Source organism: Trifolium pratense, linkage group LG2 (assembly GCF_020283565.1).
Source record: "Trifolium pratense cultivar HEN17-A07 linkage group LG2, ARS_RC_1.1, whole genome shotgun sequence".
Taxonomy (NCBI): domain Eukaryota; kingdom Viridiplantae; phylum Streptophyta; class Magnoliopsida; order Fabales; family Fabaceae; genus Trifolium; species Trifolium pratense.
The window spans coordinates 58,966,260-58,984,705 of NC_060060.1; the positions used below are offsets into that span (position 1 = coordinate 58,966,260).

Genomic DNA, 18,446 nt, shown 5'->3' on the forward strand with positions numbered 1-18,446 from the left:
TGTGAAGAGAAAAATAATTTTCTATTTTAATAGTGTGATTTTTGATCTCATATAAAACAAAGGAAGAGGAAGCAATCTCTTCCATGAAAATTTTCTCATTCTCGTCCTTTTTATTTTCTTCTTGGTATCTTTCTTATAAGCACAATACATTGGATCCTCTCAAAAAATATTAACCTTCCAACGATAAAATCCTAGTAATTAGTATTGAAAACCAATTAATAAGAATTAAAAGATAAACATTTACTTAATAATATGTTATGACTTGGTCACAAATAAATTTATTAATTTAATCATTAAACAATAATTAACTTTAAAATAAATTATTCTATAAAATATCCAACATTAAATAGATAAAAATATATTTAAACTAATAAAAACAATCTTGACCCAAAAAAAAATAAAAAAGTAATAAAAACAATAAGAAAAAAGGGGTAGAAGAGAGAAGCGTCGTTTTCGCAGCATCGTAGAAGAGAAGAAAGAAAGAAAGGGGTTATTCATTTTCCTGCAACAATCGACGATAATGGGGTACGTGCTTAGAGTGAGATTAGCGTCTTTCTTCACCGGTGCTGCAACGGCGTCGTTTGCAGGTCTCTACATCCTTCATAGGGATTACAAACTCGCGCATCAATCCCTTACTCAACAGGTACATATCTATTTTCCTTTTCTTTTCCAACATCCCGCTACAACAAGATTTATGTTAATTGCTCCAATTATTTATTAGATTAGATTAGATTAGATTATGATTTAGCGTTTTCGATTTTTTGTTAGAAAGAGGAACATAATTGATGCCACATAATTGTTTTTGTCTGTCTGGTTGTGTCTTATGTTTGGTTTCATAAATCTGTTGTTATTGTTTTATGTGATGTGATTTCAATGGTTATAGCAAGCAATGCTTCTTTTTAAAGCTACTGTATTATTCTAATTCTAATTCTATTGGATTTATTTTATTCCATGCCATGAGAGCTTCTAACCAGCCAGCTTAATATTTTTTTGTTATCTCCTAATGAATGTGCTTTTTTCACTGTCACATAAAGAGAATCCAGTTGCTGTTTTTTTTTTCTTTCTTCTAATTGTCATAATTCACACTATAAAAAAACTATTCAGCAAAACATTGTGTTTTGCATACAATTTTTGGGATAGTAATGTTCACTTAAGTCCTATTTGGAGAGAGTACATTATTAACACTTCTGTAATAATCTTTTTTCTTTCTACTCTTGTGTGGAATTCATGGTTCACAGATAGTTGCTTATTTAGAAATTCACCTTAACCGCATTACCATGTGGAGAATGATGGCAACAACTCCTTTAAAAAGAAGTGCATAATTCTTGTCACACTTCATACTACTGACACTGGCATGTATAGTGTATTGATTTATAACTATGGCACAAAAAGGTGAAAAATATTTAAAGATTCATATTCTGTTAGGATAGAATGGTAGAGGAGAATAAAGAGGAGTTGGTTGAGATTAGTTATTAGGGTATAAAACTGTATGTTACATTTGTTTCTATCCATCTTCTATCTATTTCTCTTCCTTGGGTTCCTGACAAATGGGTCTGTCCTAGTGGATCTCTTGTGGGGAAGAAATGGAGAATTTGAGGTTGTTCTGCAAGCAGACATTGGGTCAGAGGATGGAAAATAGATACATGATTGCGAGGTGGAAAGATTGGAGACACGACCGTCTCCAGAGATGGCATTGTTGCAGCAATAGGAAGAAAATTTTGACAGATTCAATTAGGTGTGCAGCAACCATGAATCCTGTTATGAGACAACAAGATTGAATTTCCCAATCTCGGTGGCATTAGTCTGTTAGGATGGGGTTGCTGGGACCAAATATAAACTCTTTCAGGTGTATTAAACAAACACAAACCCTTTTGAGAAGGTGCTGAGCTGAAAGAACTTCATACTACGACGAACTCGAAACATACGAAGCCCAGTTTGGATTATCTTCTGGCTTATAGGACTTCTTTATAAAAATAGTTTATGGTTCTCCATTTACGTAAAAGTTCTCATACAAGCCTTGGTTCAAGCAGTGGTATTAGAGATCCAGGTTAAACAGAGTGTAGCTGCACCGCCACCCCCACCGCCACTGAAGACACCATCCGTTAGCAGGCTAACAGGTCGACATTAGCAAAGCTGTCATGATTGTGTAAGAGAGGCACATATCTTAAGTTTGTTAGGGAGGGGACGGGAGGGATTTGGGGTGAGGCGGGGAGAGGAAAAGAGAGGGAAATCTTTTACCTTATTGAGAGTGTTTTTGTAGAGAATGAGAAGAAAATGCTAATAATTAATATATTTTTAGTTTTGAGAGTATTATAAAAACATTGCAAGGACTTGAAGAATTTATCTAAGCTATCCAAAATCCTCCTCCAATATATCTTTTGACTTGCCCCATATTAGTAGGGATTTATGTTATGAAGAAAAATAAACCCCCCATCCAAGTTAGGGGACTATCATTCCTTCCTTTTTTCTTTCCACCTCCTCTTTCCCCAAAGTCCTCCCCTCCTAAGCTCCCAAACGTAGCCTTAGTGGCGTCTGTGGTTTGGTACTGGAGGAGATAAAGGGAGGGGCAAAATTAGCAATAGGCAATAGTGTGCAAAGTGGATATGATTTCCAATGGGCTTTGCCACAAAATGGTGTCAGTATTTAGGTTCGCGAATTGAACACGGAGATGGGCATTGCAAATCGTCCAACTGAGGTTAATACTTTAACTGGCAAAGCTGAAGCCTATAGGCAAATGGACTGCAATTCAGAAACAAGAAATGGTTTCTATTTATTCCTCAAACATAATATTGCATCGGCTGCCCAGCTTCAGCTCCCAATCATAGATCCCACAATAAAATATCTCTCAATTAGAGGTCCCTCAAAGCAGGGGCGGAGCTAGGAGTGAGTGGTGGGACGATCCATATAATTGACGAAAAAAATAAAAAACAATGAAGTGTAGAGGAAGAAATGGAGGCACACCTAATATTTGCAATAGAGGATAATAAGCATAAGTTTTCTGAAGACATTTGAAATTGAAATGGAGGGTAAATTGGGTGTTTGAAAAAACTAAAATACCACTAACTGAAGGAAGAAGTTGGAAGTTAGAAAGGGAAATTAGGGTATTAGGTTGGTACTTGGTTGTCTACTCTTATCGTCTATGCATCTAATTATTTCATTAATGAAGTATACTTTAAGAGCAGTTAGACATTAAATAAAGTTTGAAGCATGGTCACATCTCGCATGTTTCACAAAACAATAACATGATCTTGTGTGGTGGCAAAGCTTTGGCCTCTATTTACTCTGATGGTATATGTATGCACTATTTCTATTTTCATGCCTTTATTCCACTGTCAGTCGCTAAGTCACTTTGTTTCTTTCTTTTCTTTTTTTCCAAGTTTCTTCCTTTTTTCTGTGAGTTTGGGTTCCACTTTGGTTGTTATAAAACAGCACGGTCCAGGGGTCCTAGGTGCATTCACATGGCTCCTCTGACCTTGCCCCAAAAGACTCGAGTAAAAAATTACCCTAGGGCTTGCATGATTTCATCAGGTCCCATTTCCAAGTCTTTGTATTACATTTCAGCAAACACTCAGGCGGGGGAGATTATTGCCAAATTGATAGCTGTTGGAACAACTTGTGTAGACGCACCTAGTCCAATTCAAGGTTGGACCTCATTGGGGACAACCAAAATCACATTTGGCTCTACCCAGAATTTAGACTGGAACGTGATGGTAGGAGTTCTACTAGTTTTTGAAGGGATGAAGGGGGGGGGGGGGGACTGTACTGGGTATTTTGGAAAACCGGCAACGTGAACCATACAGCCTGGCCACTTTCATCCTTCTAGGATGAAGTTGCGCTTGAAAGAAATGGGGGGTTATATTCTTAGGATAGAGGGGTATAAATGTATAATAAAAGAGAGTCCACATAGTTAGGAAAATTAGTTAGGGTAGTTAGTTGAGGATACTTGATTGAATAAATAAGGGGAGTTTTAAAAAGGAAACATGGATATTTGTTAATTTGGAAAAATACAGCAGTGATTTAGTGGCAAAAGGGAGAACTCTTTGTAGGAGAATTGTATTTCCTATTTTCAATTATCAAGTAAAATTGTTCCTTTGTGTTTGTTTGTTTCTATAATTTCCATTGCATGGCACAATGTCAAAGCTTGCTTTGCATAATTGTGACTTGTGATACCATCCATCGAGTATATACCTTTGGATCTACTGCATGAACTTTTTCCAGTTTCCCTAGGAATTAGGCATGCATCAATCTAACTAATCTATCTGAACCGTGAAATATATCTTTGAATCTTCGATCCTTCCTTTTCTTCACTATTAGCAACAATCTCTTTGGTCCTTCCTTTTTTTGCACGGGAGGGAATGAGTGGGGGGTTTGTTTGAAGAATTTGTGTGGTGCTTCATTTGATTACTGAAATTTCTTTTCTTATGCAGGCGAATGGTCTCTACCAATCACTAGACAGCCGAATTTCTTCCTTGGAAAAACTGAAACAAACTGAAACTTCACAACAAGCGGAAGCTACAGAACAGGCAGAAGCTACAGCATAAGTTTGGGGATTGAGGTATCCACTGTAGTTAATTGTTGTCGTGAAAATTTATTGAATGTACTCACTGTGACCATGACTTTTCACTTTTTACACTTGTAAGGCTTAAGTTCTATTTCACTCATTTTATGGCATCTCATCTGGCTCAACTTTCTCACCATAAGTCTTCGGAATAGTTATGTATCCAGATGTATTTTTGGATTATTTTTAGCTCGGAGCACTTATAGCTTTTATCACCATCTTGTTCGGTGATTATTGAATATTTGGGATTTGAAGCTGGCTGTGTTTCTATTTAGTTACTGCATATGGCTTGAAAATAAAATGACTACTCTAACGCACAATATTTATCTATGACAAAAACTATCAGCTAACCAAAATTGTATATTAAGGTAGAGTAGATTAATTTATTTGTTATTAGAAATTTTCAATTAAAATATGTTTATGATTCTTTAACTACAAAATGAGTTTAGATATGTATGAAGAAATTGAATTTGAAAGCTCTGAATAATTTGAGATATAAAAACAAATTTGTGATTGCTTCATGTTAGTGAGGTATGGTTGCATTTGAACGATATTAGAAGCGGGAAATATAAACATGTTCGAGAACAATGCAATATTAGGGGAAAAGAAACAACAATGGATTTTTTTTTTTTTTTGGAGGGAGGTAGTCCCCATTAAGTTAGCAAGAAGGTAGATTGAAAGAGGGGTTGCAATGCTCGTCATTATCATGCTCCTCGATCGTTAGGTGACTTATATTTCCCTCCTCCTTCCAAACTCCTACCGCTGTTAGAAGCTTCTTCCTCCATCTATTGTTCTCTCTTGTACGTAGGTTGTACCTGGCTTACACTTCATGAATGTTGTAATTCGTCTATAAAATCACACCAATAAAAGAACTTGATGTGTGGAGCAGTAGAACGGCAACCATTGATTAAGCGGAATAAGCAATAATAATAATAACTGATAAACAAGATAAAAGATAAGAAAGAACACGATAATTTGTTTACCCAGTTCGGTCCAATAATGACATAGTCTGGGGGAGAGAGCAGCCCCTCCGTTCCACTATATCAAACGAGTAACTTTACAAAGAGTTGCAATTGAGTTACAAGAATTAATCCTAATTCTACCCAAAACCCGAATCTCTTCCCGTGGCCAAGAGACTCAATTTGATAAGTGTTTCCCAAGGTGTACCACAAAGATAGTTCTCCCACCCTAGAGTTATACCAAGAGAAAACCTTTTTTCCTCTCTAAAACCCTAGCTCTTGTGTGGTGGCAAACCCTAATCTTTGCCTCTACATCTCTACTCTCTTGAGTTGCTCTCTTTCTCTCAATTTTTCTATGAATAAAGTGATCTCTATTTATAGAAAAATATATGCCAAAAAGCTAGTGACAAATCTATTTTAAAATAAAACAAATCCAAGTCAGAGTACCCTCTAAAAAAAATTTTTCCCAAAAAAAAGCAAAACAACACATGTTGTCAAAACGCGCTGCGCCTGGGCGTGAGAAGGCATAATTGATCCCAGTTCTGCACGCCTGAGCGCCAGCTCCCACGCCTGGGCATGAGCAGACAGAATCTCCCAAAAACATGATTTTCTGACTTCTTGTTACCGAGATTTCAAGACATATCCAACAATGAACAAGACTAACCAATCAATCCATCCATTGAAAACCGTCACTGTTAAGCCCGCCACTCGAAGCTTCAAAGTGCGGAATTAGGTCAAGATTTGTTGTCTACGGTGGAAAATTGAAGTGGTGTAGACGTAACATGGTGTGTATGAAAAGAATGGTAGTTGTGGTCAATGTTTCAAAAATTTGATCAACAAGTTGAATCAGTGATAATTATTTTGGTATTTTACCCCTCTAAAATTAATGAATTAGCAATCTTTTTATACTATGTTACTCAAGGAAACAACATTATTATGTGTACATTCATATGTCGTCAATAAAAAGAACGACAAACAAAGAGGCGAAACAAAATATTTATCAGAAACCATTAAATCACAGTTCTTAATATTAAAGAAAATTTTGACATGCTGATCATTCCTCCCTCTGTCCCAAAATATAAGAATCACTTTGACTACTGCACGTATGCCGAAACACAATTTTGATCATTAATATATTTAATTATTTATTAGTAAAAATTATAAAAACTTATATTTTGAAAATACTCATCAAAACAAATCAAACAAGATTTTATATGTTAATATTTATATCTATATATTATTAGAAAAATATGGTCAAAACAAGATAAATGAATAATGTTATTTAGTCAAAATAATTCTTATAAAATAGGACGGAGAGAGTATTAAGTTAAGTCAATTTTGCCAACATCAATTAATATACTACAAAATTGAGATAATTTAGCCGATAGCGTTACTATATTTAAACGTTGATTACTTTGTGCAAATACAGTACACATCGTCAATTATGAATATTAAAGTTGAGATCGACTCACCGATCATAAATTTTGGGATGCGATTCAAAAAATCGGTGAGCTGAATTCAACTTTAATATTGACAAAAACCAGTACAAAACCGACCTATAAAATAAAAATGGTCTTGTCTTTTATATTATAAGCTTGCATACACAAGCAAATCCAAAACCCTAATTTGTTTTTCCTCCATTTTATCTTACAATTTTTATTAAAAAATAATACAATTTTGTCTTGAATAGGATTCAAACCTGCAACATTTCAATGCAAGGCAATATTTCCGACCACTATGGCAAGTATACCAATTGCAGGGGCGGAGCCCTTCATGGGCTGGACAGGGCCATGGCTCGCCCCAGAATTTTTAATTTTTTTCATAGGTATAGCGGCGGTTATAAACCCCCGCTAAATTATCTGTGTAGTTTGTTATATTTTGTTTTGCGGGGGTTTCAAACCATAAAATCCAATATTCTTTAACAGGTTTTCATTATACGGGGGTTTAAAACCCCCGCTATTTGTACGTCCCAGAATTCAAATGATTCAAATATACTTTTTTAATTTATTTTTTTAAGCATCCCTTCTAATGTTTTATTGTTTAATAATTTATAGATGTCTTAAAATGTGTAATTTATTTTGTCGAAGTATTCAAGTATATTATTTTGGAGAAAAAATTACTCAAATTTTTATTTAAAATAGAGTTTGTGCATAAAAATTCATATTTGATCAATCTTTTTTTAAAAAAATTTAAATTTTTGTTAGAGAGATGCATATAATATTATAAACATAAATACAAAAACTAATTAAAAAGTATGAAGTTTACACATTTGACATAAAATATATTTCATAATATATTTTTAAAATTTATTTAATAAACATGTTAATGGTCCACCTTTTGACTATTTTTGAAATATCCATACTAGACAGACTCTCAATATGATATGTCTTTTTTTTAGTAATTTCTTTTGCATATTCGATTTATATTTGTAGCGGCCCGCCCCAATTTTTCGGGCTAGCTCCGCCACTGACCAATTGTGATTAAAATTATGTGCAATAATTGATAAGCAACATCAATTTTAAAAGTATATCATATCTTTTATATTATAAGCTTGTATACACAAGCAAACCTTAAACACTAATTTGTTTTCCCCGTTTTCCCTCCATTTTATCTTGCAATTTTTATTAAAAAATAATACAATTTTGCCTTGACTAGGATTCGAACCTGCGACCCTTTAGTGCAAAGCAATATTTTCAACAACCATAGCAAGTATACCAATTGTAATTATAATTATCTGCAATAATTGATAAGCACTATCGATTTTCATAGGAAAAATTTCATACAACAATTAAACACCATCAAATTACATTGCACAGTTTAAACAATTAAAAATCTAGCAAATCATCAGATCATACATTTTCTTAGTGTTTTATTTTTCGAAAAAATTTACATTTTTTTATCCTAATTCAATATTTTTTACTAATTAGTAATTAACAAAACTTTTTTTTTTCTTGACAAAACTAATTAACTACACATGTTAACCATTTTCTTAGTGTTATTTTTTTTACGGAAAGAAAAAAAATTATTGGACTTAAAAGTTACTTTTTTTAACTAAACATGCTAAGAAAAATATACTTTTTTTATGTCTTTCTGAACTTAAAAGTTTATTCATGTTGAGGAGTATGGTTGATCGTATTACTGCAAATATATATCAAGGTGATATTTATGCAAATAGTAGTTGATTTCAGGTATTTATCAACGTGACTATATTATTAATTACGAAAAAAAATCACTGATTCACATTTGTTCTTTTGCTAACAATGTATCCTAACCTTTCCAGATCAAAAAAGATTGTTTTCTGAATAAGTTTTGGGTGTTGGCGATGGAGAAATTGAAGATGACAACGACGATGATTTAGAACTTGACATTCCATCAGATTTATTGATTCCAAATCAGGTGATCCTCTTGCTTCTATAGTTGAAAGCACATATCCCCAACTTTTACAAAACATGAACGATATAACGTATTTCCAAAATAGAGCTATATTAGATCCTAAAAATTCAATAGTCGACACAATAAATGATTATATGTTGGATTTAATTCCTGGTGAAGAAAAAACATATTTGAGTTATGATAGTCCACTCACAAAAAATGTAGATGGTCAAACAGTGGATTATGTCCATACTCCCGAATTTTTTAACACGATTTCTACGTCGGGACTCCCAAATCACAAGTTGAGACTTAAAGTTGAAATTGAAATTTCTGTTATGCTATTAAGGAATTTGAATAAAAAATTAGGATTATGCAATGGAACAAGACTTATTATTACAAAATTGGGAAAACGTGCTCTTGAAGGAAAAATTATTTCAGGAAGTAATATTGGTGATCAGGTTTTCATACATAGATTTTCTCTGACACCATCTGACGTAAGAATTCCTTTTAAATTTCAACGGAGACAATCTCCTTTAATGATTTCTTTTGCAATTACTATTAATAAGAGTCAGAGACAATCTTTAAAGTATGTTGAATATATCTTCCGTCGCCAGTGTTTTCATATGGTCAACTGTATGTTGCGATTTCAAGTGTTACTTCTGGAGAAGGATTAAAAATATTGATCATCTACGATGAAGGAGAAGATTCGACTAAGACTTCGAATATGGTCTATAAGAAAGTCTTCCGTAATATACATTCCTTTGTATAAATATTTATCCAAAATTATTGTTGAACTATCATTTAATGTTACTCAAAAAATTTCACATACCTTATATTATTGCAATTATCATATCGTAATTTATAATTACATATCTTACGGCTAATTAGACCTGTGCACGCACGAGTCGATGTTCTGGTTACTTATAAATCCTGTACAAACAAATCACAAACATATAAAAACAAAAAAGCGACCTCTCACGGTGATTTAATGACAAACATCAATCAATCTATTAATAGTAGTAATAATATAGTAATATTAATGTATTGTCCCCACAATTCATTCATTCATTGAGTCGTGAATCGCGATAATGAAGTGCGGACAAATCCCACCGGATAATCATCATAATCACAATCTCAATCCCACCTTCAATTAACAACCGTTCATTAATCTATTCTATTTCATATCTCACCGCTTCACTCACGGACGACACAGTAACACACAACCCCGATAAGGGTCTGTAATAACAAGAAGAAGCTGAATCCTCTTTTATTCTTTCCAGCCTGGCATCTTACCAACCACACTGTTCCACCCCCAAACCCCACACCAATCCAATTACTACTACTAACCACCAAATTACCAAAACTACCCTCACCCTTCAAAAATAACAATAACTAACAACACTCTTCTCTTCTTCTTTTTCATTCTTCACTTCACTCTCTCAAACTCTCAAATCAAATCTTCCACTTAACCACCATGTCACCGACACTCACGCGCTACCTCGCGTTTTTCATCTTCTCCGCCGCACTTTTTTCATTTTCCTCCGCCGAACTCCTCCAGTTATTCCGTGAAGCACCAGCATTCCGCAACGGTAGAGAATGTCCACCAAGCGAAACATCCTCCGTCATCCACATTGCAATGACACTCGACGCTACCTACCTCCGTGGCTCCATCGCCGGAGTCTTCTCCGTTCTTCAACACGCTTCATGTCCAGAAAACGTAGTTTTCCACTTCGTCACAACCACGCACCGTCGCCGACAAGAGCTTCGTCGTATAATCATTTCAACGTTCCCGTATCTGAATTTCCACATCTATCACTTCGATTCAAATCTTGTTAGAGGAAAGATCTCGTACTCGATTCGCCGCGCGCTTGATCAGCCACTCAATTACGCGCGTATGTACCTCGCCGATCTTGTTCCGGCGACCGCTCAGCGAATTATTTACTTCGATTCAGACCTAATCGTCGTTGACGACGTGGCGAAACTTTGGAGTATCGATTTAGGAGATCACGTGCTTGGCGCACCGGAGTATTGTCACGCGAACTTCACTAACTACTTCACTCACCGGTTCTGGTCGAATCCTACTTATGCGGCGTCGTTTAAAGGACGCGATGCATGTTACTTTAACACTGGTGTAATGGTGATTGATCTATGGAAATGGCGTGAAGGAAGATACACTGAGAAGCTTGAAAACTGGATGCGGATCCAGAAACGGAGTCGGATCTATGAACTTGGATCTCTTCCGCCGTTTCTTTTGGTGTTTGCAGGTAATGTGGAGAGAGTGGAGCATAGGTGGAATCAGCATGGTCTTGGTGGTGATAATGTGGAAGGGCTTTGCCGTGATTTGCATCCCGGTCCGGTCAGTCTTTTGCATTGGAGTGGAAAAGGGAAGCCATGGCTTAGAATTGATTCCAAGAAGCCTTGTCCGTTGGATAGTTTGTGGGCTCCTTATGATCTCTTTCGCCATTCTCCGTCCTTGTTTAATGATTCCTAATTAGGGTTTGATGAAGAATGAAAAAATGCTGGAGGTTGTTGTAGATATGTTCGACCAAAGGGTTAATGAAATGGTTAATCACTTTTCCTCTCTAGATGGATTTTGTAGTCAATTTTACCGTTTATAATTCAATTATCTAGTTCAGGGTTAAAGAGTAAAAGGACCAGGGTGTTCAAAGTTCCTGATGAATGAGAAAAATATTAGCATTAACAATTCATTACTAACTTTAGTCGTTAAGAGTAGTGTTAAAGAATAGCGATAGTAATGGTATGTTTTAGTTATCTAATATTATTCTATCATTTTGGATTTCAGAGTTCTTATGGGATATGTATATAATGGATTTGAATTGAATGAATGCTGTACAAAAACCTCAATGATGATTTGAGATGGACTGCTACTTTATGTTGTTGTTGATCATTCATTCACACCTTGATGATGATCGGCACGGCAAGGCAGCAAGCTGTGTGTGCCACAAAATCGGCACACACACTAGGTCCATTTAATGAAGGGTATATCCAAGTGGAAAGGGATTGAAGAGTTATTCATGGTGGAATCGAAAGCTGGTATTTTTTTTTTTTTGATTTAGATTAGGCATTTAGATGTTTGGTTATTGTTGTGCATCACCATGGCTTTTGGTGCTATGTTTTTCCTTTTGGATTTGAGAAGATGATTATAGATTCAGATTCACCATTTTTTCTTTGTCTTCACCATGGTTATTATTATTGATGCATTCTAAATTTTCTGTTTTACCATTGCCAAGCAATTCAAAGTGGTATACACCTGCCATTCAAGCTCTGAATTTCAAAATTTAGTGAAACTTTTTTGTTTTTGTAATTATTGCTTTGCTTGGTTACATTATTTTGATTGACCCTATTGCAATTGTCTTAAATAATGGGAACTTATGGATCATAAATTCATTAGTCACAAAGAAGTGAATAGCAGTTGTGAAAAGAAAATTATTTCACCATGAGAGATGTTGAGGCCTTAAAAACATTTTTTGAAAGAGAACAAAATACTTCTCTTTGGCCTGTGTCTAATGCTGGCGACAGATGGAATCATTGTTGACGGAGAAGATTATATGTCTGGGAGGAGGCTCAACTGATGGAGTTAGAAGAGATGCTAGCTGGCGTGGCTGTGAGCCTCGGATCAGTTGATAAATGGGTCTGGAAGTATGATATAGCTGCTGGTTTTTCTGTTAAATCCGCATAATTTGCTGCAAGAGTTGCTGGTTCAGGATCAAGGTGATGAAGGACAGTGTAAGTGTAACGCTTATAAGAAGCTCTGGAAGTGTTCAGCACCAACAAAGTTTGTTATTCATGGATGGAGAGTTCTTCTCAATAGAATTACAACGAAGGAACATATGCAAAAGGAATTATTAACGCAGTTAGCATTTTATGTGTGTTTTGTTTGTCTGATATTGCGAGTTGTATTCATGTACTATTCTCCTGTCCGTTCACGTATGGTGTGTGGACATCTATCTATAGGTGGCTTGGCTTTGAAGGCACATTCGCAGCAACCGCGGTGGATCATTTTATGCAACACGGTGGGATGTTTACAGGGAATAAGTGGAAAAAGACTAGGCACCTAGTAGTGTGGTTGTCTGTAATTTGGTCCTTATGGATAGCTAGGAACAAATGGTGTTGGAAGGGAAGATTGTTTGTCAGTATGCAATTATTTTAAATGCAAACTCTTGGCCTGGAGTTGGCTTATGCTTAAAATTGAAAGAAGTCACGATGCTTCTGTGTTGGATTGGATGAGGGAGCCTATGATGTGCATGGGAGGTAGTTAAGTGGTGCACATACCAGGAGCTTCACTGTGGTGTTTTTATTTTTGAGTGCTTTCATTGTATGCTTAGGGGGGGAGTAGGTTCTTTACAATATGTATGTACTTCATGCAGATTTTTGTGTTATTTGCTATCTATCCGACTTTTGAGCAAATGATTAGGTGGGTCTTCTGCAACCCTTCATAGAAAGTGTCTGAAACCGCGACATGTCTAATCATAGAGGTGTGTGTGCTTCATAAGTAAATTAGATGTCATTTAATGTAATAAACGACAACTAATTAAATTATTCTTTGCATTAAATAATTGATGGCCTTGTTGATATACAACTAGAATCCGAACCCGTGCCAAGCACGGGTAAAATATGTGACTAAAAATAAACATTTTTTTTTACAAAATAAAAATTATCACATAGAATATGAATAATAAGTAACGCTGGATATCCATGCCAATAAGAAAATGTCATTCCGTATCATTAAAAATGATTCAAAATTCCAAAAATAAATAATTTACTACTCAAAGATTAGTTTTTAGAATAAAAAGATCAAAGTTTTATTTTTGTGTCTAAACCAAATGTGAAAATATGTTTCTTTAACTAATTTTAAAAGATTTTTTTTTGCGTTAAAAAAATCTTGTGGTATTCGATTATGATTTTTATAAAAGCAAAATAAGGGACTTGGTTAGGATTTTAAGAGATTTTAAAAGACTTTTTCTTTATATGATAAAATCTTGTGGTATTCAATCATGACTTTTGTTTATATTGATTTATCATTCCTTATTGTAAAAGAAAAGTCTTTTAAACTTACTGAGAGAAGATTTACATGTGTGTTTTCAATCTATTAATTCTTAATTCATCTTTAAAAGACATATCTTCTTATAAGTATCTCATTTACATCAAGAGTTTCAAAAGATGAATTAAAAAACGCCTATCCTATGTTTAATTTACTTCATCTTCTTTCAATTATTTAATTCATCTTTCTTATATCATAAGGGAACAATAATCTTGTCAAATAAACTCGTAATTTTTCTTTTCCATACAAAATTAATTACATTTTTTTAATTTGTATGGAATGGTCAAAACGACTTATATATAATTTGAAATGCAATATTTGACTCATACACCTATATATCATATGCCTCTAAGCCAAAAGTAGAAATAATATTTTGAAATTTGTGTATTCAACTTTTTTAAAATTAATTTTTTTTACTATAGTGTTTAATACAAAATTTATATATTTAAATACTTTATCCAGTGTCCTTAAAGCACAAGTTAACGTGATTATTTAATAATTTCGTAAAAATTTACATCATACATATGAACTCTATTTTTTATATAAAAAAAATGATAAACTTGCTAACAAAATTGATGATAAACATCATTCATGTGAGGGTTAGCACAAAATAAAATCATTCCAATTAAGAAATTGTAGTTAACTCTTCTTATTTCCCCTTTCACTTCTTAGCAAGTCTGAAAATATATACAAAAGAGATTATTTTTCTTTAGCATTATAAAGAGAACATCCAAATCTATAGCCTCAATCCTCTAGAAATATACTTATATACTTATTCATATCAAATATGATCTCGAGCCTCGCCATGTTGAGATTTGAATTAACAATAATGGTTCTTGAAAACTATGCATAATCTCTACAATTGAGTCATGACAGCGCAGTTTGTAAGCAACTCGACATATCTGTCATTTACTTAACGTGAAGAAAGGGATAAGTTAAGTAAAATCAATATATAGCACTTAGAGAAACGATAAATTGCAAATACGCCTACCCTGCAACCTATCCCAAGGGATCTAAACTTTCTAATCTCAGTAACATTAATATGAATAGTTCTTTAAAAGAAAAGCATACCAACAAAAACAGGCCCCTTAAACTCTTATGATGTGCTTGAAATGTCAAAGAAGACATCCTTAAAAAAATAGGTCCCTTAAACTCTTTTAGTGTGCTTGAATTGAATCAACAATGACGAAAACATTGCACTGCAATAATATAAATTAATAGAAAAGCTATTGACTATGCTTTCTTTTGTAGTGATCTTTGATTAGGTATTCTAGTTATCTCGATAACTTATGATAGACAAACGGAAAGAAAAAAATGGTAGTTGATGAAAGTATATATGCTAAATCTAATTTAAACTGAAAAATTGTAAGTTCCTTAAGGATATATTATTGTGCTATAATTTATATGACCACAAATCACAAACATGAAGTTTAGAGTTTATTACCTCTTGTCCAATTTGAAGAAAATATTTCATTGATGCAAGGATAGTGTCTATAGCTGGACCCTTAAGTGGCACCCGACCTCCTGAAAATTATAGCAATTTCTAATTATTACATAAACTGCTAGACATAAATGATATGCTACAAATTTTAAAATTTCAAACATTTTCTGCCAAGGTAGAAAGATTATATGTAAGACAAACATGTTACTTGTACCTCTTCGACAGAAAATGCTGCACTCTCTAGTTATTTCTCTTTTAACAACTTTGGCTAATTTAGTTTAGGACCTAAGTGTATACATGTTTTCTATTACTATAAATACATTGTGTATGTCTGCTTATAGGATGTCTTATTGTGTTTCCTTGTCTGAATTTATTAGAGAAAGTGATCATTTCAAGTTCATATTCAATAATAAAAAATGTCTTTCATGTAAACATTTCAAAAATCTAATTAATTCAAATATAATTACAACAAAATCGATAGTTTATGAATCTTGAAACTGACAATAAAATCTTGAAAACATCAAAGAGGAACCTTGAATCATCTGAAAAAAAGAAAAAAACTTGGATTAGAAAAATCACATTCAAATTTTGAAAGAAATTAACAACTAAAATTAACTAATTAACGAAAAAGAAAAGAATAAAGGATGGATTAATGAACAAATACCGTAGAGTTATCAATAGAGAAGAGAATGATCAAAGTTCACACTTCACACACCAATGTCACAGACTTGGAACAATTTGCTTTTGTCGGTAGCTACACATAATAAAATTAGAATCTACATATTTCATTAGAGAATTGGCACCATTATATTAGAACCAACAGACAAAAAAGTTAGAATGAGAAAAATTATGAAATTATAAAAAGTTTATAAGCAGAAGAAAATACATACGAATTATACATACGAATGATGCAAGGAATGATAGCACTATATATTTATAGCAAAATAATGTTGATACAAACTTAGAGAAAAAACACAATCAATTAAAGGAAATCATTAATCATTAATAAATAATAATTTACGTTAATGCTAATATTTCATTTTACATCAATATTTCATTGTATTAAGGAATAAAATACGGAGTATTTCATTGTATTAAGGAATGAATGCATTTAAATGTTACGGAAGGTAACCTATTTCAAATCGAAAACATTAATGAAAAATCATTGAGAAATTGATGAATGCATTTAAATGAGGGAAGTAAATCAATCCGGTCAAATTTCTTTCAAAATCGGATTTGACTTGAGGAAATGAATGTCAACAACAATTGAAAAATAATATTTAAATTATTTAATTAATTTATTTAAGTAAAAAGAGAATCAATGAAAATGAAACAACGAAAAAGAAAAAAAAATCAAATTCAAATTATACATATATGAAAAATAATAGTACATGATACTGAAAATTGAAGAACATAAAATGGTACGGTCTTAGTTATGGAAACATACTGCATATATATATATATATATATATATATATATATATATATATATATATATATATATATATATATATATATATATATATATATATATATATATACACTATATTGTGTGGCTACCGACAACTATTAAAGAAATTGATAGATGTATCACTAAAATTTCGGAACTTATTTTATCAAAATATAAATAAATCGTAGCCTATATTATTAATTTTAAATTTTAAATTTAAATTTTAAATACGGTAACCATTTGAATTATTATGCATTTTCTGGTCAAAGTCAATCAATATATTTCCATAATAATTTAACGGAGCTGGTTGATATATGAGGAAGTAATATGAAGAATAAATATTTGACAAATATCAATAAATGCTAAATGAATCACATAAGCAAAATTGGGTGTATGATTCATAATACACCCAATTTTGCTATTAGTATGATTATAATACAATCAAGAATATGATTCATTTATATGAATATTATGATATCTGCAATCATAATACACCCAATTGCAGTATGATTATAATACAATCCAGAATATTTCATAATTTTTTTGAAGGAGATATATCATAAATTCCAGAAATAAATTCCAGAAATCGAGTTATATTTTGGAGGCATTTTCTTAAACATTCGAGTAAATAAATAACAATAACAATTAGTAAAATAACTAAAGAGGAATAACTAAAAGAAAAGATTTGGAAAATTGTGAGTTGTAGTGTTTAGACAAAATCATGTATAGAGAAAAAAATTTGACATGAATAATTTTGTGTTATTAAAACCAATTATGACACAATTATCACTACAATTAAAAAAAAACCATATAATATTTAATATTGTAATAATAGTATTAAATGTCAAATGCATGACGAGGAGAGGAGAGAGAAAGGCAAATAAGTCTGACTTTTTACATATTATAGATTATAGATTATAGATTATACCGTGCATAATTTACCAAAGCTATTGCTATATTTCAGTCATTTTGGAGTGAAGAAACTTGCGGCAATCACCTGCTAAACGATTTCAAAAGGTGTGCAGAACTAAATTCTAGAATCAATATGGCGAAACCTCCCTTGACGGAAAGGGAAATATGAAAATGGGCCAACCCGACAGACTCGACTCGTTTTACCACCCTTATCGAAAAGTTTTGCCTGTCGGAATATTTTTTGTGAAGGTAAAGTCAAATGATAAAATATTTACAAATACTTCCACAGTTAACATCGGTCACCGATTCTGATCACTCCAAATCACCTATAAATCAACATGACTTATCAACATGTATTTATAGAGTATAATATATATATAGGAGTGTAATTTTACATTCGAAATTCTTGAATCCATCCTTATAGTAATTTGTAACCATATTATAACGAGGTGGAAACCCATACGGTCTGATCTTGAGAAGATATAAATAGACATGGTCCCTCTCTTTTGGTAAGACAAGTTCTACGATGACATTATTGAATTACAAATATATTTCTTTTCTTACATTATCGAATTAGAAAAGGTAAAAATGAAGTCCTACAAGTAGCTAAGAATGCAAAAAATGAAAGAAAATAATAGCAAAGTCGGTGGTGTTTCCTTGGCGGTGGTAGCTTTGGAATCATATCATTGATA

General features: G+C 32.9%; 2 protein-coding genes and 1 pseudogene across 3 annotated transcripts; all 3 read left to right on the top strand.

The window, feature by feature from the left end:
* Positions 1-437: 437 nt before the first annotated feature.
* On the top strand, positions 438-4,878 carry LOC123911129. 2 transcript variants are annotated; one of them, XM_045962483.1, is made up of 3 exons: positions 438-643; positions 4,428-4,561; positions 4,633-4,878. In XM_045962483.1, exons 1-2 carry the CDS (start codon positions 521-523, stop codon positions 4,539-4,541), a joined length of 237 nt encoding a protein of 78 aa, XP_045818439.1. In that variant the 5' UTR covers positions 438-520; the 3' UTR covers positions 4,542-4,561; positions 4,633-4,878. The 2 variants fall into 2 exon arrangements, with proteins under 2 accessions (XP_045818439.1, XP_045818438.1); XM_045962482.1 differs by having other exon boundaries at positions 440-643; positions 4,428-4,878.
* Positions 4,879-8,927: 4,049 nt separating this feature from the next.
* On the top strand, positions 8,928-9,637 carry LOC123907318 (annotated as a pseudogene).
* A 400-nt stretch (positions 9,638-10,037) lies between these two features.
* On the top strand, positions 10,038-13,463 carry LOC123909179 (probable galacturonosyltransferase-like 3). Its single transcript, XM_045959956.1, has 2 exons — positions 10,038-11,453; positions 11,693-13,463. Exon 1 carries the CDS (start codon positions 10,364-10,366, stop codon positions 11,378-11,380), a length of 1,017 nt encoding a protein of 338 aa, XP_045815912.1. The 5' UTR covers positions 10,038-10,363; the 3' UTR covers positions 11,381-11,453; positions 11,693-13,463.
* Positions 13,464-18,446: the final 4,983 nt, after the last annotated feature.

What these genes read in the sequence shown, in the direction of transcription:
- LOC123911129 (XM_045962483.1), top strand. Translation starts at nt 521, where the DNA reads ATGGGGTACGTGCTTAGAGTGAGATTAGCGTCTTTCTTCACCGGTGCT. An exon ending in ATCAATCCCTTACTCAACAG is followed by an intron (nt 644 to 4,427) that starts GTACATATCTAT and finishes TTTCTTATGCAG; the next exon opens with GCGAATGGTCTCTACCAATC.
- LOC123909179 (XM_045959956.1), top strand. Translation starts at nt 10,364, where the DNA reads ATGTCACCGACACTCACGCGCTACCTCGCGTTTTTCATCTTCTCCGCC.